We start from the raw sequence: 17,641 nt of genomic DNA on the forward strand, positions 1-17,641 counted from the left end.
CCAAATAGACCAGCACACTGCAATTATTAGTTCTACATATTTTCCCCTTTTACTTGTTGCCACCTCTTGGAGGACACTCAACATATCTTGCTGTCTTGGTAGAATTCTGTCAATTTCCATATCTCTTGAGCATATTTGCATCTCATTAAAGCATGGAAGATATCTTTGTCCTCACTCTACATCTATAGCACAATGGTTCCTTTATAACCTTTCTTTTTCCAGAGATTGTAAGTTGTTGGCAACAAGTTTTGGGCCGCTTTTCACATAAACACCTTAATTTTTTATAGAGTCTCCTTCGACTAAATAACTCCCCAGTGTGTCTTTGATTTGTCTGAATTGCTAGTAGCCTATGGAAATTTCAACTTTAACACTATTTGATACCTACTCTTGATTGAGTAGTTTCCATCCTTATCGAAATGCCATATTAGCATATCCAATTATGGACCCCTTGGGAGAGGAATTCTTAAGATCCTTTATGCATCCTCTTTCATGAAGTTCTGAACAATTACATCCTCCTTCCATTGCTGGTTGCTAATCAAGTTAGCTACAACACAATTTGAGGGCAAAATCTGGAGGGAAAATGATTTTTAAGTTTCAGGTTGCGGAATACAATTGCTTTTATAGATATACACTTACTCTCCATTACTAATCCTCCATCTTAACCCTTCGTTGAGAAGTTGCCTACCCCATAAGATACTTCTCCACACAAAAGAATGGTTTTGAGCCCAATTTTGCTTCCATAAAGCTTGAAAACTTAAAATATCTAGCTTTTAGAACATATGTCACCAAAGCTTCTAGATTTTACATAACTCTCCACCCTTGCTTGGCAATTAAAGTTTGATTAAAGCTAGAAAAATCTCTAAAATCCATGCCCCCTCATATTTTGGCATGACACAATCGCTCCCATTTTGCCCAATGAATACTCTTATGATCCTCTGACCCTCCCCGCCAAAATCTACTTATGGCTGTAGAAATAATTAATATAAGGAGAATCACTTAAACATTCAATAAAATTTATTTTTAAAAGTACTGTTAGTTTTGAAAATAGTCTTATACCTCTAGTAAATTTTACCATTAAACTGTTGTAATAATATAAATGATTGAATTAGACATATTGTTGAATAAAAATTATTTAAACATTAATGAACATGCATATAAATTTTTTTTATTGTATACATATAATAATTGATAACTTAAATAAAAAATTTATATTAATAATTTTATTTTATATTTTGTTATCTCAATCTAATTGGTAATAATAATAATTTCTTTAAAGTTATTGATTTCATTTCTTAGTAAATAAGGGTTTTTATTTTAAAGGAGAAAATGCTGAAAAAAATAAATGTTACGTCGTCAGAAATTTTCAAATTTGTTAATTTTAAGTATGTTTTATCAAGAATTATGATAATTTTTAAACATTTTTACTAAATAAATTGAGGTAAAAATTCTTAAATTCTTCCATATTTTTTTTCCAGGCACTAATAAATATTGTTTTCCAAACATGTAATTTTAATTAATCACCAAAATAACAATGCAGTGAAACACCAAACATAATATAACTAAAAATTAATACAATATAGTATAACACCAAACATTGTACAACATGAATATAATACAATACTTATGCAATACAACATAATACAATACATCTGCATTAAATAATGCAATACAACATTATATAATATAGTGTGACAAACACACCCTATATATACCTAACTTGCTCTTGATATCATTTTCATCTTTTTAGTTTTTATTCTTTCTAGAGATGGCAATTTGACCGGGCGCAAATTTTAGCCTGATTGACCTGACCCAAAATTTTCGGGCTTTGGTCCGAATTTTTCGGGTTTTAGGTCGAGCTCGGGCAAAAAAATTAAGGTTCGATCAAATTCGGGTCAGGTTTTGGGCCTTAACCAATTTGACCTAACTCAAAATTGAAAATATTATGAAAAATTATAACTTTTTAGTTTTATGGAGGATATATATACATGTATTTATATATAAAAAAGTAATTTTGGATGCAATGTCTATGAGAAAAATTATGAATTTTTTTTTGTTGAGTTGTGAAATTGTGTGTTTTTATTTATATAAGACGTTAATTTTTTTTCTTTTTTTATTAAGAATTATGGACATATAAATATATAATGGTTTTAGAACAAAGTAATTTTGTTTTACATCATTGATAAACAAAGTAAAATTAGATAAAATAAAGCAAAATCGAACAAAACAAAACAAAATATTTAAGATGAGATAGAAAATAGGGGTGGGCAAAATCGGGTTCGGGTCAACCCGATCGGGTTTCGGGTTGTTCGGGTTGGGCAAATATTGATCCGAATACAACCCTAACTTACAACCAAACCCGACCCGACCCGATCTGATATATGTTCGGATCGGTTCAAAAAATCGGGTTGAGTTCGGGTCTTAGAACAATAGAATGCAGTTTGGGTCGAATTTTGGAGTAGCAAAATACAGATCGGGTTTTGGAGCAGTAGCAAAATGCAGATCGGGTATTGGTGCAGCAGCAAAATGCAGATCGGGTCTTGGAGCAATAAAATTCAGATTCGGGCGGTGGCACTTGGCACTTGGATGCAAATCAGTGGACAGTGGCCACGGACGTGCAGCAGCAGACGGGATGACGCACACTCGCGCAACAGCAGATCGGGAATCGATTGGGTGCGCAGCAGGCAGCAGCAATCGCGGACCAGCAAACTCGCATCAACACCGAGCAACAGTGAGCACACAGGCGGACGCTTCTTGAGGTGTGGACTCCGTTGGCGACTTGCTGTTGGCCATTGGGTGCGGTCCGTGGATGTGTTTTGTGCGCAACAACAACCTTGTGTTTGTGTGTTTGTGCTGTGAATGAATCTGTGATTTGTGTTGTGTTTGTGTGACTGTGTGTGCAGTAGCGTATGTGTGTGTGGCTGTGTGCTGTTTGCAGTGTTAGCTTAGGGTTTTTTTTTTGGAAACCTGATCGGGTTTGTAACTTTCAATCCGATCGGGTTTCAATGCTGACCCGATCTGACCCGAATCCGAAATTTATCGGGTCGGATCGAGTCGGATCGGGTAAAATGCCTACCCCTATAAAATACTGTACGGACCTAAAAAAATCTAATCCGACCTTAACTCGATTCGACTCTGACCCGAATCAAGTTGAGCCCAACCCAACTCAAAATACAAATAATCATACTTTTTTCGAGGACAAACCCGAATTCAAGCCTTCCAATTGCCATCCCTAATTCTTTCTCACGAGTCATGTAAAATTGTCAATTTGTGATTTTGGTATTGTGCTCGAATGAGATGACTTTTTTTTAATTTGTATTGTTTCTCTCGAGTCTAGCCAGGATCAATGTCTCAAAGCTCAACCCGTCTCATCAGCTTCTTCCCCTTCTGGTCGTGCAGCAGCAACAGAGGCATCGGGTGTGTCCGCAGCTGAGAGCTCAAATCCTCCATCTTCGGCATTACCTTGCGGGCTGCGGTTCTTTTTTTCACACTTCTGATATGCTCGGATCTCCCGTTCCCACATTGAGCAGTTGAGCTCCTTCTGCTTCGCTTTCGTTGCCCTCGTCATCATCTTCCTCCTCGTCGTTCTTCAAGTAATCAACCCCATTACCTTAATTAAAAACAAATCAATTATGATTTAGAAACTATTTATTCTTTTCTATAATTTCATATAAGGACAAAATACAAGTGATTATTATTATTATTAAGGATCGGTGATAATTTATATATATATATATATATATATATATATATATATCACGCACTCTTCTGTTTTTTTTTTAGGAAAAAAAAAAAGAAAAGAAAAAAGGCACCGCCACAGCAGTCAAACATGGCTCATCAGATTTATTCATTAACGGGGGACCATGTACACACTTTTCCTTTGCACTCAGGATTCTTTTAGCCTGTTCATTGCTCAACAACCAAATCCCAAATTATCCACGAAATGGTCCAACTGTGGTCCCATTCGCACGTGCACCTCGTCAATCATGCCTGAAGACCGTCAGGTTCTCCTATTAAACCTCTTGTCATTTTTATTAAGGGTTGGGTAATGCTGGAGTTTATTTACAGTAGAGTATAAATTTTAAATTATAAAAATTATTATTTATTATTTATTATTTTATGTGTGTGGTTGGAATTCGTACTCTATGATAGATAAACTCTAACATAATTATAGTCTTTTTTATAATAGTAAACAACTTTCATCTCTAGCATAAAAAATATAATAAATGAGTTATTTACTTAATATTTTATTTAAGGAATATAAAATATATATTATAAGAAAAATATTTTAAAATAATAAATATATAAGAAATTTGTTGATACTAATCTGATTATTCACATTAAAATTTATATATTTGTTATTTTTAGTATTGAAATTATTATTTATATAATTTAGTTAATTAATATAAATTAAAATATATTTAAAAATATGATAATATTATAAAATTATAATAATAAAAATTATTAATTATTAAAAAAAATAAAAAATAAGTGATATTTATTAATTTTAGTGGAGAAGAAATAGGCAATCTTCCAATCTAAAAATATGAATAACCGGTTGTGATTGGGTTTCAGAGGATTGCGGGTGCAGAGCAGATCCGTTCTCTCTTGGAATGTTGCGAGCACATGAATTATCGGGGCGGGGATCCTTCCCTATCCCTTCGTGCCAGGCTGCCAGCGTGGATACCATAGCACATGGACAACAATAAGTTCACATGTATTCCAACACTCGAATAACTAACTGTCCCTTAATAAGCAGGTTAAATTGAAATCATGTATGCCTGTCTCCAATATTGTGTGTGGCTAGCTGTCACATGACGCGCTTATGAAATTAGGTGGAAAGCAATGTGAGAGAATTTGTGAAAAAATGAAGACGCAACGCAACGCAACGCAAGCAGTAAATTTTATTTATTTTCATGAGAAAACTCCCGAGTCTGACACATCTTATCTACACTCTGCAGTGCAGCATTAGAAATAGAAAGAAAAAAAATATGAACTTACTTCAATTGTTTTGTTGGCTTGTGTCGGTACATTCAACTCAACCGTCAACTGTATCCTTTGGTACATTTGTTGTGACATCTGACATAACACACATGTATACTAACTATTCCCTTGTAATAAATAAAATTCAGGCGGCTGGTAAATTATGTAAATTTAAACTTTGCCCAACTGTACTTCTATTAGATAAGTGGTTTACGAACTTGATTTAAGAGTAATTTTAGTGATATTTTGAACTACAACTACTTACCAGTTGCCGCTGTATTCATTAAGTGGTGTGAATTGACTATAATGCCACGGCATGAATTGTGGAGAAAATGTGGAAACTTGAGACAAGCAGACAATGTCGTCAGTCAGTCATCGGTGGGGTTTGCGCCTCACCACTGGCTAGCTTTGAGCTTCAGCCTCCTCCGCCAACGTGATTTTAGCTAAAGCTATAACTAGCTAGGAATAACCCCCCCCACCCCCCCCCCCCCCCCCCAACACTTTTGTTTATTTATTTTAATTTATTTATTTATTGTTATTATTATTTATTATTAATTTTATCACTTTTTCTGAAGGCCCAAAGCCAATCCCGTACTCCCCCATTAATAAACTTCTATAAATTTCAGCTCTGCTAAACCAAACTCCTGCTTGAGTTCTCTCTCTCTTCTCTCTCAAAATCAAAATGGTAGCTCATTCATTATCTATTGTGCTTGCTCTCGGCTTGCTCTTGCTCTTATCTGGTCCTGCATTTGCTGCCAAGTACTTTGAAGGTATTTCTATGTTCAGTTCTAACATCTTAGCTGCCTACAATATACCGCCCATTTTGTTTTATTTTAGTTTCTGTTATGGTGTGTAGTGTGAGCTGAGATCTCTTCAAATTTCTTCTGTTCTTTTTGCAAATTTTGTAATATTTGGAGGATTTTAATGAGGCATAGCTTAGCTGGTGATTTAGTATGTTCTTCTCACTTAAAAAAATTGAAGCTTTTTTTGTGGAAACATTGTTATTTATTATTTGCTCATTTTTTGTATTTTTAGCTCTTTTCTATGTTTGACACTTGATTCTACTTTGATCTGTTCTACGAAGTTTGTTTTTTTACCTTAATCTGATTTGATCTGTTGACTGCTTGCTTTTGTGTGGCTTTTACTGTTCTCACTTTTCATCTACACTAACTTGTTCGCAGATATATAAAAGCTTTCCCAAGTTTGTTTTTATAGTAAAGATTTACTGATAATCCCTCGTGTTGTACTTCTTCTTCTTCTTTTTTCATCAGGGTACCTCCCAAATGGCGACTTTGAGGAACTACCAAAACCAACTAACCTCAAAAAGACAGTTCTAGTTGGGAAACATGCACTTCCCAAATGGGAAATCAATGGCTTTGTTGAATTCATCGCCGGTGGGCCCCAACCCGGTGGCATGTTCTTTCCAGTATCTCATGGAGTCCATGCCATTAGGCTTGGCAATGAGGCTTCGATCTCTCAAACTATAACTGTAAAACCAGGAGCCCTTTACGCACTAACATTTGGTGCATCAAGAACTTGTGCTCAAGATGAGGTGTTGAGAGTCTCTGTGCCTCCTCAGTCGGGGGATCTGCCTCTGCAGACATTGTATGATATTAACGGTGACACTTATGCTTGGGGATTTAGAGCCAAAACTAACATTGTTACAGTGACATTCCACAATCCTGGTGTTCAAGAGGATCCTGCTTGTGGTCCACTTATCGATGCTGTTGCTATTAAGGAGCTCTATCCGCCAATGCCGACAAGAGGTACGAGTATGACAATTTACAATGTACTAACTATTAATTTATTTATTTTGTCTATTTCTTATCTGGGTTTGATTTCTGGCTTAAGATATATGAAACTCGATGTACAACGTTCAGTGATTTAGATCTTCTGTTTACTTAATTTGTTATGATTTGGGAGTTCCATTATTGATGAATTATTCTGGGCTCTTTGGGATTTAAATCTTGCTATTATTGCATGGTAGTCAGGTTAGATTATTTTTGCTTGAGCAGTATTCAAGGTTCTCAAGGGAAGACTAATTAATCAGTGTTCTCTTGCAGATAACTTGGTCAAGAATCCTGGCTTTGAAGAGGGTCCACATCGGCTAGTAAACACTACTAATGGAGTCCTTCTTCCTCCAAGACAAGAAGATCTCACATCCCCACTCCCCGGCTGGATCATTGAATCACTCAAAGCTGTCAAGTTCATAGATGCAAAGCACTTCAATGTGCCATATGGACATGCGGCAGTTGAGCTTGTTGCTGGTAGAGAAAGTGCCATTGCTCAAATTCTAAGAACTGTTCCCAACAAAGAGTACAATCTCACATTCACAATTGGAGATGCAAAGAATGGCTGCCATGGATCAATGAGGGTTGAAGCATTTGCCGGCAAAGATACAGTGGCTGTTCCATTTGAATCAAAGGGAAAAGGTGGGTTCAAGAGTGCCAGTCTCAAGTTCAAAGCCATCGCTGCAAGGACAAGAATCACATTCTTCAGCACTTACTACCACACCAAGATTAATGACTTTGGATCTCTTTGTGGCCCTGTCCTCGATGAAGTTAGAGTACTTTCTATTAGATTTTAAAGATTTTTGCAGCTGTTGTATGATCCCACTTCCACTTTTGTATATTTAGCCGTTATGAGGCACATGCTCTGCTTTTCCACGAGTCTTAAAAAGTATTTGGGATCTTCTGTGTTTTTTAGTTGTATTGTCGGTGGAAAAGAACTATAGATGGATAATGTTGGAATGAGGTATCAATTTTCTATACGAAGTCCGCTGATTTCGGAATTTAAATTATGTAAAAGAGACAGTGAGAGACTTTCTGATGGGAAATTTAATAACCAAAAATGCGCCTTGATAATTGGATTGTTTTTCTTTTGATTGAATTTGCTGGTTGTGGCCACTACCGTCTTGCTTTTAAACTTCAAGAAAGGCAGCTTGTTCTTCCCACAAAAGGATTGGCTCTGTAAAAGCACTCTTACGAGAACGTGAACAAAAGCTTACTGTAAATATCCGAAGACTTACTAACACATTGTGTATTACTATATTGATTCATCTTTCAGCATACAATTTTATTTGCAATGCGGAACTTGCACAATCAAACACCTGAAAGATGCAATGAAATTATCCCCTACTGGCAAAAAAAGGGGTTGAATGGTTATGCTGTATAACAAAAACATGGAAAGTAGAATGTTGAGGCCAGGGAGCATCGTAAGATTACATGGGCAAAGAATCACTTCTAAGTTGGCTGAGTATCACTGCCTTGGTCGACTATCATCCAGAGTGCCCACAAGGCACTTCTCCAATAAAAACTCGGCGTTAACCCAAGCATGGTATTTATCTAAAATAGAGACTTAAGGATCACAGATGTTGCTATTTTCAAGGACAAGCAAGAAGCAGCTTCCATCTAAACCTTAAAACTTTAAGCAAGAATCTCAAGCTCATATACAGACAGATAGTACAAGACTTTCTGCTTTAAGCCTGACTTTTGAGATGGTCAATGCCACAAAAGAGAGCACAAAATCTAAAATAAATAACAACTGCCAAACAAGAAAAGCAGATAGTATAACAGTAAATGATCATAATTTACGGCTAGCGAGAGTCTTCTCATTTCTCAACTTGAGATAGGATCTCCATGGAAACCAGTTTATTTTGAGTTGCAACTAAAAGAAAGGGCAATATAGCCAACTATGGGTCGTACAATTATTTGTTGGTTCAACTAGTAACACCTCTTGAAGTGATACAACGGGTTTGGGGGTTTGAATCCAATTGGAAAGAGGTTTATGTAATATTTAAAAGGAAAAAAAATGGCAGATAATTATTGGATGCAAGTAACATTTCTAAATTTCAATGTGACTTCTATAAACTAGAGCACAAATAAAATTCCAGAAAAGGATACTGAACAAAGCCGTACAGTCTTTACCCACTGCCTTCATCAGCATATCAACACCTGAAAATGATTTTGTCGAAACAAGCCAATCCATCATATGTAATATAATACAAAATTATACACATGTAGAACTTAAGGAAAAATTACAAGAATTTTATATGAATATAGCATGCAGCAGCAGCTAGAACAAAAGTGGTCACTAAACTGAATAGTTCTTCAACCGTAAGATGACAGGCATTGCTAAGATCTTATACAAGAATATACTACACCACCAGAACTGAAGACAAGTCTGGTAGGCAAAATACTTGAAAAAAGAGGGGGGGAGAAGAATTTGCTGCAGAAATGACATCCATACCACTGGGTTGATATGTCAGTTACAAAGATATATTATACAGGTGACCATATAAATTAAAAGTACTGCTGGTCTGATAACACAATAAAGACAGACAGAAAAAAAAGAAAAACGAAACACTAGTTCCACTGGAGTCCCTTTTAGAGTAATTTAAAAAAAATGTTTTACCAAAAAAATAAAAAATCTATCAGCACAAACTTATGGCCATACCTCCAGGGTGAAACTTCATGTACGGAGATAAATTGTATACACGACCTTTTAAGACAGTCCACATGGAACCTTCACTCTGATGCTGTTTAACTTCATCCATGGTTATCAGCCTCTTATTTGATTGTCCCTTCAAACCTGAAACACACCATTAATTCACACAATTATCACAGATGGGAATTTAACAGATCAAATGTAGCATGTGCTATACTCTTTACTTCATTTCATTTTCTGCTCCGTCAGGTGATTACACGAAATAAATTAAGTTGGTTGATTATACTTCATTGCAAGGGAGGTGGTGTTTTTCAGGTGAACATGAACCCAGCTATAAAAACACATATCCCCAATAGGGAAAAAAAGAAAAAAAAGAAAAGAAAAAAGCATCATCTTGTTAAGTGCTAGTAAAGAAACACCTATGCTAATCAATTAATAACGACATTCTTAAAATTTCAAACAAGGTGAAAATGCATAAGAAACCAACATATATGCGAAAGACAATCAAAAGCTGAAAATTATCGGAAATAAAGAAAGAGCCATGATTTCAACATAAAGTGATAAGCTATATTAAATCGTTCCCATCAAGAATTGAAGTATAGGGACATTGAGTACTCAATGATTCCGGAAGTACCTGCAAGATCAGGATGAGTTTGAGTAAGTCTAAGCCAATCCACTTGGCTATAGCCCTTCTCAAAAGGAACCTTGGCCCGAGACGCCGGCTTACGGCTCGCAACTTTCACAGAAGTTCCAGCTGCTGATGAAGACGATGCATCAATAACATTATATGACAGAAACCCCACCGTCTTATTCGTCTTTGACGGCAATTCATCTTGTTTCCATAAAAACCCGCTGCTTTGATTTTCGACACTACCATCAGCATCTGAACTTTGATTCTTTTGGACCTAAATAAAAAGCCAAAAAAAAAAAAAAAATTCAATTCTAGTCCGCAAAACGTAAACTTTTTTTTTTTTTTTTTGTTTTTCCCCGAAAACTTGCCCTGCAAAATGTGAAATCGTTATCGTTCTCCATCTCTCCAAGTCTTTCAGCGTTCACAGCAATCAATTTTGAAGCCGAAGCATCAATAGTTTAGGTTTTAATATTGGTATTTTAGAATATCTATATCAATCTCTAATCAAATTCAAAAGTCAAAGTCAAAATAGAGAGAGTCCATAAATGATTAATTTGTAATATAATTTGGTTATATTTTACTTATTACTATTTATAATTTTATGCTTATTTGATAATTGGATAATATTTCCACCTGCTTAATTAACAATTCAATTGAATTGGAATTGCATCCCCTTAGTGATGTAGATCTTTAATTTTTTTCAATTTTTCTTCTCTAAACCTCAGCAGTAAATAATGAAAATCCAAGAAGAATTGAAATTATAATAAAATTATAATTGACGATTCATACAGCCTTTACTCTGGGGTGAAAAACTAATGACTTACCATCTATGTTCTGAATATATAAACGACATAGCATATGTATTTTCCATAATGTTTACGACATGATATTCTTTGTCAGGTTAATTAGTATCCAACAAACTTTGCAGTTAATTGCACCAGTAGCTTCTTCACTCGTGTTTTCTCGTTTAAATTACATGCATATCACCAGCTCATCTAAATTACTATGAATATATAAGTTACGTGCACAGAATAATTAGTAATTGACGTCAAGTATAAGTTATCTCTGTAGCGTTAGGTTATATTTGTACGTAACGTATTGCATAAATAGAGAAGAGAATGAAAAAAAAAAAAATTACCCTTAATCTCATAAAATAAATACGTATTAAAATTCATTTCTTAGAGAATCAATATTTTGCTTCATATGGTTTCATCCCTAAAATTTTATTTTTTTTTAAAAAAAAATAAAAACTATATAATAGCATATGAATTAATTTTGTACTAAAATATTATAATAACACGCTAGCAAAATTGGATTAATTGATTTTAAAATTAAAAACAATGTCTTAAGGGGAAAATTAATGAATTGATGGATTTGGTTAAACAAATACATATTAATGGATGACGAACTCTTAGTCTTACCCGTAGGCCGTAGCTGAACCCGAACAAACAAAAAACAATAATAATAATTGAATCCTTTTTCTTTTTCTTTTTCTTTTCTTTTTTGGCGGATGCACACATATAATAAAATTCACATCTTGTCTTATTCCAATCCAACAATTAACTTATTTTGTAGTTTTTCCAGATTTTGAACCAATAATCGCACTCATTGAGTCATAAATAACACCCAGATTCATTCATCTTGATATATATATATATATCTTTGTCCAATTGCAACCTTGAAAGTTTTGTCTTTACTTTTTATCCTTGTAGCCAAAATATGAAACAGCAAACTCAGAAAATCATATTGTTTTTGCTTGAAAGAAATGAAAACTAATTAATTATCCTGTTTATCTTGCATAAGCACAAAGTTTCGTTCTTCACCATATAACAACTAATTAGCAACAACAAAATCGAAATTAAATACCAAAACCCTTATAATTCAGTACATGACTAACTTTGATTTATCATCTTATATTAGTACCATCACTAATTTAGCATAACAAGGCTTCCATCAAAGGAGGCGGCGCCCTGAACAAATTTATTATTGAAATTTCATCAAACACTCTGCTTGTACTAGTAATATTCTTGACACTTTTTCCCATTTCTACTTCATCATATCACCTGCAGCCCAAGGAGAAAAAGCAACGGGATTAGAGTCAAATAGTGAGTGTTATTCGGAGAGAGAGATTAAGGAATAAGATGTGATCGCACTATTGGAAGAGGCAGAGGGAGAGATGATACATGGTTCAAAGTTAGCGATGCATTTATCCGGGAGCTGCAGGGCCACATTCCGGTCAATGCCAGCAATTGGGGGACCATTTATGAGCACACATAGACAAGGCTGGCCTAGAGCTTTGATGGCATTGCAGCAGGCTTCACTTGGTGGAATGGGACTAAATGGAGAAACTGCTGGCCTACAAGGTATCAGCTGGACTAGTGTGGATATGAAAGTGTTAGCACAAGGATGGCTGTTGCCTTGCTCCATGAAACTTGTCATAACCAATACTAGCAGCAAAATTGGCAGAGCCTTAGTGCCCGAAAGCTTCATGTTTTTCTGAGTAAATGCTTAACTTGTCAGTGTATAGGACCATGAAAGGTAGCATATATAGGAAAAGTGAAAAGCATGTCATGCATAATTGCGTTTTAGTCCTAACCCTAGACCAATATTGGTCATGCCATCTTTGTGCTATTCCGCTTCCGATCTCATTTACCACCCAGAAACCATGCTTAAAGTCATTGTCGCTCTGCTGAAAAGTAAAAAACAGTTAAGAAACTCAAACATCATGACTCATTGCATTTCTGACGTTGGTACAATGTACTAGTTGCCGAACAACTGTATTTACAAAATTGAATCTGGTTATGTTGGAACCGCTTCACGGTGGAACATTCTTTTATAATCACATAATCAAAGTTATAATATGTTCTTTTACTATTTATCACATTGTGTGTGTACCTATAATTCATACTCTACCTTAAAACAACTCTAATGTAACCATGGCCTAACAAAATAACACCAGAAAATGTGAGGAGCAAAAAGTACTAGCTTTTTTTACGGGATGACAAAAGGGAGAGAGAAATTGAAGTGCTCATGGTTGACTAATAACATGACAAGGAAAATTCAACGGCATATTAAGGTCTCCTTTGGGGATTTCTAAATAAAATAAACTCCAATATACCGGCTTTCCTTCAAGATAAAATCAATTCAGCATTTTTTTATCAAAGTGGAATTAATCTTAAAGATACGCAGTCATATCACAAAATACACACAAGGTTAGCAATTGATCAATATAATATTGTACAAATCCTGTCCGTCTGGCCATAGAACAGTAAATTACCATTATTTTTATTTATAATTGGAAGTCTTCTGAAACCACGCATTTGCATCTTTTCAGAAACAAACAACGCGTGATTCTAAATATTACAATTTATCAAGATTCCCCTTTATTTCCTTTTAAATTGATTACTGCAAGCTCTTGTTCAACAAACTCTCCCGCACAAATGGGCGGATATTTGCGAGAGAGAGGAGATTCCGCAAAGTGGCCTAGCGGCTTCAACACGGCATCTGATGCGATGTGGGCAAACAACTATACATAACCAAGAAAAAAGAAGTTCAAAAAGAAGCATAAGAATAAAGAATCCCAGAAAAGTTTGGTTACAAAGAACCACCACAAAAATGTCACAATTAGCTAACAAGATGATTATAATGATATCGTTAGGTAGACTCACTGTTGAGGATACTCTCCATAGGCTACGATTATGCTCTGATGCTTGTTTGATTGCATCAATTGTCCTGCTCGTGACAATAACTTCATGCATCCCAGCTAGGCAGTCTCCTGCAGTCAACCACTCTATCTGCAGATAAATAGAGTGTACGGGAAAACAGGTAATGTTAAAATTGATAATAGAGTGTACAATTTTATTCTAAGTAAAAAGAGATTCCACATATAAATTACCAGACAAAATCCACTGTCTGCAAGAAATTGGACAAGAAATAACTCCCAGGATGCCTAAGCTAAGATAATTGATTTCATAAATATAAGAGTTGGGGTAGCAAAAAGCAACAACATTATTGTTTTTGTACAAAGTATTTTGATTGTCTTTCCACTTAAGATGGTTGAGTAGACATCAGTAAGGATTACCTGCTTCCCTGTCTGAATTAAAAGACATCCCACAGGAACCTTCACTTCAACTTTTTTCCCATTCCTAAGCCAAATGTTTAGACCAGGGAATCGACTTCGACCATGAATGGTGAGAAAGTTAAGGTCATAGTGGTATCCCGCAAAAACAGTGCCCTCCTTGCCATAACGTCTGAGGTCACACCCAGTGGGAGCAAGGAGATGTGGTCCCTGAATTTGAAAGGAAAAATCACCTGTTAGTAAGTTCAGGGAATCCAATGATGGCAGTGCCACGAATCATAACATAGCCGTTTGATTGGACAATTCACACTAACCAACATAAACACCTGTTAGTAAGTTCAGGGAATCCATTGCTGCCATGAATCATAACATAGCTGTTTGATTGGACAATTCACATTAACCAACATAAATTATCTTACTTTGTAGTGTTATCTCCAAATCAGCAGCAATGAGTTGAAGACAGAAGCAAAAGGCAAGGTGACACTTGAACTGGTAATGTTTTCTCACCTGCTTCATAAGGGAAGTGAATGCATCCTTTGGCAAACCAAAACCAATTGCCGCCATCTCAGCAACAACCTGGAGGAAAGAACAAATATACCTGAAAACATTAGATAGATTGCATAATGAGGGTTGCTATCAACACAAACAGCAATATCAACTCACCTCTATTGCAGATATCATTTTGTGTCCCCAAGAGTCCATGGTTTCTTTCCACTCAGGGAAACCGTCTGGTATGACAGGCTCTGAATTAAGTTCCTAAGAGAAAGGAATGAAAGTTAGAAAGATAATAGACAAAGTAAGTGAATATGATTGAGAAGGGAAGAGACGAGATGAAACCTGAAAGCGGGTGTTTGATGGCCGAGGACCAACCCTCCACATGTATCGCCACTTGGGATCTGGTCCAATGGGAATGGATGGTTGAGACTCTTTGGGCATTGCTCTAAATTTCTCTTGCATTTCTTCATCAACCAGGCTTCTTGGAATTTCTACTCCTTCTGGTGTCACCCCAACCTGTAGTCCCATTCACAAATGAAACCATTCTTAGCATTAATGATATGAAATATGCCAACACAAGCTTACACTAAGAACGCAGAAAATTATCCTCATTTAATTTCATCTTGTTGAATCTCCATCCCCTTGAAGGAAATGTTTAGACAACAATGTCATATAGAAGATAGGCTTGACTTCACTTCCGGTCTAAAAACTCATCGAAGCGCAACAGCAGTAGGAAACTGAAAGGAACTAGCTATTTTATCATAAGTAATACCAAACACATGTGACATTACTTGAGTAACCAAACTAATGCCCCCCCAAAAAAAAACTAATAATTCATAAATTCTCGCTTACTCAATTTATTTTTAAAATTTTGATATTTTACCCTTTTGGCCACTTTTTTTTCAAATTCTTAAATTTTCCTTCCTTCCCCGACATTTTATATATCACCAAACAAAGATTAGTCAAAAAAAGAAAAAACATTAAATACCTAAATTCTCACCTGGTAAAAGCAAATTTAGTGAACTAAAAGCCAAAATTTGCACAAACATTTATCCCACTTTCCCGTACTTTCTCACCAACCAAACATTTTACGTTTGAAAATTATAAATTTCTCTCATATTTCCTCACATTTTATTCAAATTCTCATCTTTTCTCTCTTATTCTCCCTCAAATTCTCCGCAACGAACAAAATCTTAAAAAAAAATTAAAACTAAAGTTGTCACGTGCTACTGGTATTGCAAATTCAATACTTGTTTTTTTTTTTTTTTAGAAATACAAAAAAGAGTTTTTTTTTTTTTTAATCAGCAACTTTACCTGAAAATAAATGACAAAAATGGGAAAAAAAAAGGTACCTGATAATGCAAATTGGGGCGCTCCTGCAAGCGCTTGAAGTGGAAGGGAGATTCGAAGTACTTCTCCATCATATCCAAGAAGCGATCGTTATCCTCGACCGTACACCTCGGATCCTTCACCAACAACGCTCCCGTTTCTCTCAATATCCCGCTCACTTCCCTACACAACTCACTCACTTCACTCCCCACCTCCCCCTCCCCGGCCGACAGATACGCCGCTAGATCTATCACCGGCACCTCCATTTCTCTTTTTTTAATTTTGGACTTTCAATTTGGAAACTTGTCTGATAAGCAGCATAATTAATTAATACTTATAAATGGACGAGCTTTCGATGGCGGGAGATTAAGATTTACCACCCCACTACGTTTTTTCATATATACATATATAATAATCGTTGCGTTTGCCACGACACTTTCGCCGTACTTTCGGATTCGAGCGATATTTTCTTAATTTGATTCCATTTTTCGTAATTATTCAACATATTATCCTATTTCTACCAAATTTTCTACTTGATCAACCAATTTCAAATTTAATTAATTTTGCTTAGATTTAATGGCATACATGCTTAAGATTTCATTCACTGTATATTCTTATTCAGTAAACATCAATTGTACATTTAAAAAAAATTATTGAAATTAGACTTGAATTAATATATATTTAAAATAGAATTGAATGTTGGAATCTCAAGTAATAAGTTATTTTTTAATTTAAAATACCTAAAAACTAATATTTTTATATTTACGATCTAATACATTATAAATGTTAAACAAATAATAAATATCTCAAAGAACTCAAGTAAGATAATAGATTATCATAATATAAATCACGTTAAATTGAATACAATCCTTTATATTATAAATTAGTATATGTTAATCAATCTTATTATAGTTCATGATGTTTTTATATGAAAAAATATTCATAAAACATTATGAAGGTAAATAATGCTAATTTAAAGAAAATAAAAATGAATAATAATAATAATAATCTATCACTATATTATCACAATTTATAGAGATGAAAAATAATGCTAATTATTAAATTTTATTTAAGTAGGGATAAAAATTAATTAATTAGATAATATTTTAGAAAATATGTTTTAATGATATTATTAAGACTTTTAATTAAGTAAAAAATTTTAAAAATAGCTTAATGACTTAAAAACTGAAAAAAATTATTACGTTAAAAAAACAAACGGATTTAATGGCTTAATTGATTAAATTAAATCAATTATTTCATTAAGTAAAAAAAAAAAAACCCTAATTCATTAGGTTAAAAAAAATTGTCCCTAAATCTAAATCCTAAAAAATAAATATTAAAATTTAGAGGAAACCGACAACATTTACATGATAAGGCCCAACGCCCAAAGAGCAATTGTGTCCAAATTATTCATTAAAATTTTCAAGCTTTTTTTTATAAATATATATATATATATATATATATATTTGGTCGACAATCATAACTTATAAGTTAATTTGGATACGTAAAATAAAAAGAAAAAAGAAGTAATTGATAAGTTGCGAATTGTGATGAATAATTATTTGAAGTCTTCCAATAATCATTTATCATAAATAAAACAAAATATGGTTTTCTGTGATCAAACATGAACTAAAATTTTAACTAAACGACGTAGACAGAACTCATAAGGACTTTATATTTTA

At 34.5% G+C, this 17,641-nt stretch overlaps 4 protein-coding genes and 1 long non-coding RNA gene across 6 annotated transcripts; 2 read left to right on the forward strand and 3 right to left on the reverse strand.

The window, feature by feature from the left end:
- Positions 1–3,126: 3,126 nt before the first annotated feature.
- Positions 3,127–4,771, forward strand: LOC107177640 (uncharacterized). The gene is made up of 3 exons (XR_001508614.3): positions 3,127–3,590; positions 3,781–4,001; positions 4,573–4,771. It is a non-coding gene; the product is annotated as an uncharacterized LOC107177640 (long non-coding RNA).
- Positions 4,772–5,579: 808 nt separating this feature from the next.
- On the forward strand, positions 5,580–7,748 carry LOC102610407 (hypothetical protein). Its single transcript, XM_006482787.4, has 3 exons — positions 5,580–5,750; positions 6,252–6,746; positions 7,044–7,748. The coding sequence occupies exons 1-3, from the start codon at positions 5,663–5,665 to the stop codon at positions 7,565–7,567; spliced, it is 1,107 nt and encodes a 368-aa protein (XP_006482850.1). The 5' UTR covers positions 5,580–5,662; the 3' UTR covers positions 7,568–7,748.
- A 256-nt stretch (positions 7,749–8,004) lies between these two features.
- Positions 8,005–10,591, reverse strand: LOC102610087 (cytochrome b5 domain-containing protein RLF). The gene is made up of 5 exons (XM_006482786.3): positions 10,426–10,591; positions 10,061–10,331; positions 9,436–9,570; positions 8,883–8,933; positions 8,005–8,324 (listed from the first exon to the last, which is right to left on the reverse strand). Exons 1-5 carry the CDS (start codon positions 10,456–10,458, stop codon positions 8,239–8,241), a joined length of 576 nt encoding a protein of 191 aa, XP_006482849.1. The 5' UTR covers positions 10,459–10,591; the 3' UTR covers positions 8,005–8,238.
- A 1,228-nt stretch (positions 10,592–11,819) lies between these two features.
- LOC102609772 (protein M7) lies at positions 11,820–12,635 on the reverse strand. Of its 2 annotated transcripts, none has more exons than XM_025101424.2 (2): positions 12,211–12,635; positions 11,820–12,120 (listed from the first exon to the last, which is right to left on the reverse strand). In XM_025101424.2, the coding sequence occupies exons 1-2, from the start codon at positions 12,545–12,547 to the stop codon at positions 12,104–12,106; spliced, it is 354 nt and encodes a 117-aa protein (XP_024957192.1). In that variant the 5' UTR covers positions 12,548–12,635; the 3' UTR covers positions 11,820–12,103. The 2 variants fall into 2 exon arrangements, with proteins under 2 accessions (XP_024957192.1, XP_006482848.1); XM_006482785.4 differs by having other exon boundaries at positions 12,241–12,593.
- A 616-nt stretch (positions 12,636–13,251) lies between these two features.
- LOC102609310 (hypothetical protein) lies at positions 13,252–16,481 on the reverse strand. The gene is made up of 7 exons (XM_006482784.4): positions 15,983–16,481; positions 14,973–15,146; positions 14,799–14,891; positions 14,643–14,711; positions 14,139–14,345; positions 13,726–13,851; positions 13,252–13,583 (listed from the first exon to the last, which is right to left on the reverse strand). The coding sequence occupies exons 1-7, from the start codon at positions 16,223–16,225 to the stop codon at positions 13,428–13,430; spliced, it is 1,068 nt and encodes a 355-aa protein (XP_006482847.1). The 5' UTR covers positions 16,226–16,481; the 3' UTR covers positions 13,252–13,427.
- Between the last annotated feature and the right edge of the window lie 1,160 nt (positions 16,482–17,641).

This window comes from Citrus sinensis, chromosome 4, assembly GCF_022201045.2.
Source record: "Citrus sinensis cultivar Valencia sweet orange chromosome 4, DVS_A1.0, whole genome shotgun sequence".
Taxonomy (NCBI): Eukaryota; Viridiplantae; Streptophyta; class Magnoliopsida; order Sapindales; family Rutaceae; genus Citrus; species Citrus sinensis.

What these genes read in the sequence shown, in the direction of transcription:
- LOC102610407 (XM_006482787.4), top strand. Translation starts at nt 5,663, where the DNA reads ATGGTAGCTCATTCATTATCTATTGTGCTTGCTCTCGGCTTGCTCTTG. An exon ending in TGCTGCCAAGTACTTTGAAG is followed by an intron (nt 5,751 to 6,251) that starts GTATTTCTATGT and finishes TTTTTTCATCAG; the next exon opens with GGTACCTCCCAAATGGCGAC. An exon ending in TCCGCCAATGCCGACAAGAG is followed by an intron (nt 6,747 to 7,043) that starts GTACGAGTATGA and finishes GTTCTCTTGCAG; the next exon opens with ATAACTTGGTCAAGAATCCT.
- LOC102610087 (XM_006482786.3), bottom strand. Translation starts at nt 10,458, where the DNA reads ATGGAGAACGATAACGATTTCACATTTTGCAGG. An exon ending in CATGAAGTTTCACCCTGGAG is followed by an intron (nt 8,934 to 9,435) that starts GTATGGCCATAA and finishes AATCATTTTCAG; the next exon opens with GTGTTGATATGCTGATGAAG. An exon ending in AGACTGTACGGCTTTGTTCA is followed by an intron (nt 8,325 to 8,882) that starts GTATCCTTTTCT and finishes TCTCTATTTTAG; the next exon opens with ATAAATACCATGCTTGGGTT.
- LOC102609772 (XM_025101424.2), bottom strand. Translation starts at nt 12,547, where the DNA reads ATGAAGCTTTCGGGCACTAAGGCTCTGCCAATTTTGCTGCTAGTATTG.
- LOC102609310 (XM_006482784.4), bottom strand. Translation starts at nt 16,225, where the DNA reads ATGGAGGTGCCGGTGATAGATCTAGCGGCGTATCTGTCGGCCGGGGAG. An exon ending in GCCCCAATTTGCATTATCAG is followed by an intron (nt 15,147 to 15,982) that starts GTACCTTTTTTT and finishes ATGGGACTACAG; the next exon opens with GTTGGGGTGACACCAGAAGG. An exon ending in CATCAAACACCCGCTTTCAG is followed by an intron (nt 14,892 to 14,972) that starts GTTTCATCTCGT and finishes CCTTTCTCTTAG; the next exon opens with GAACTTAATTCAGAGCCTGT.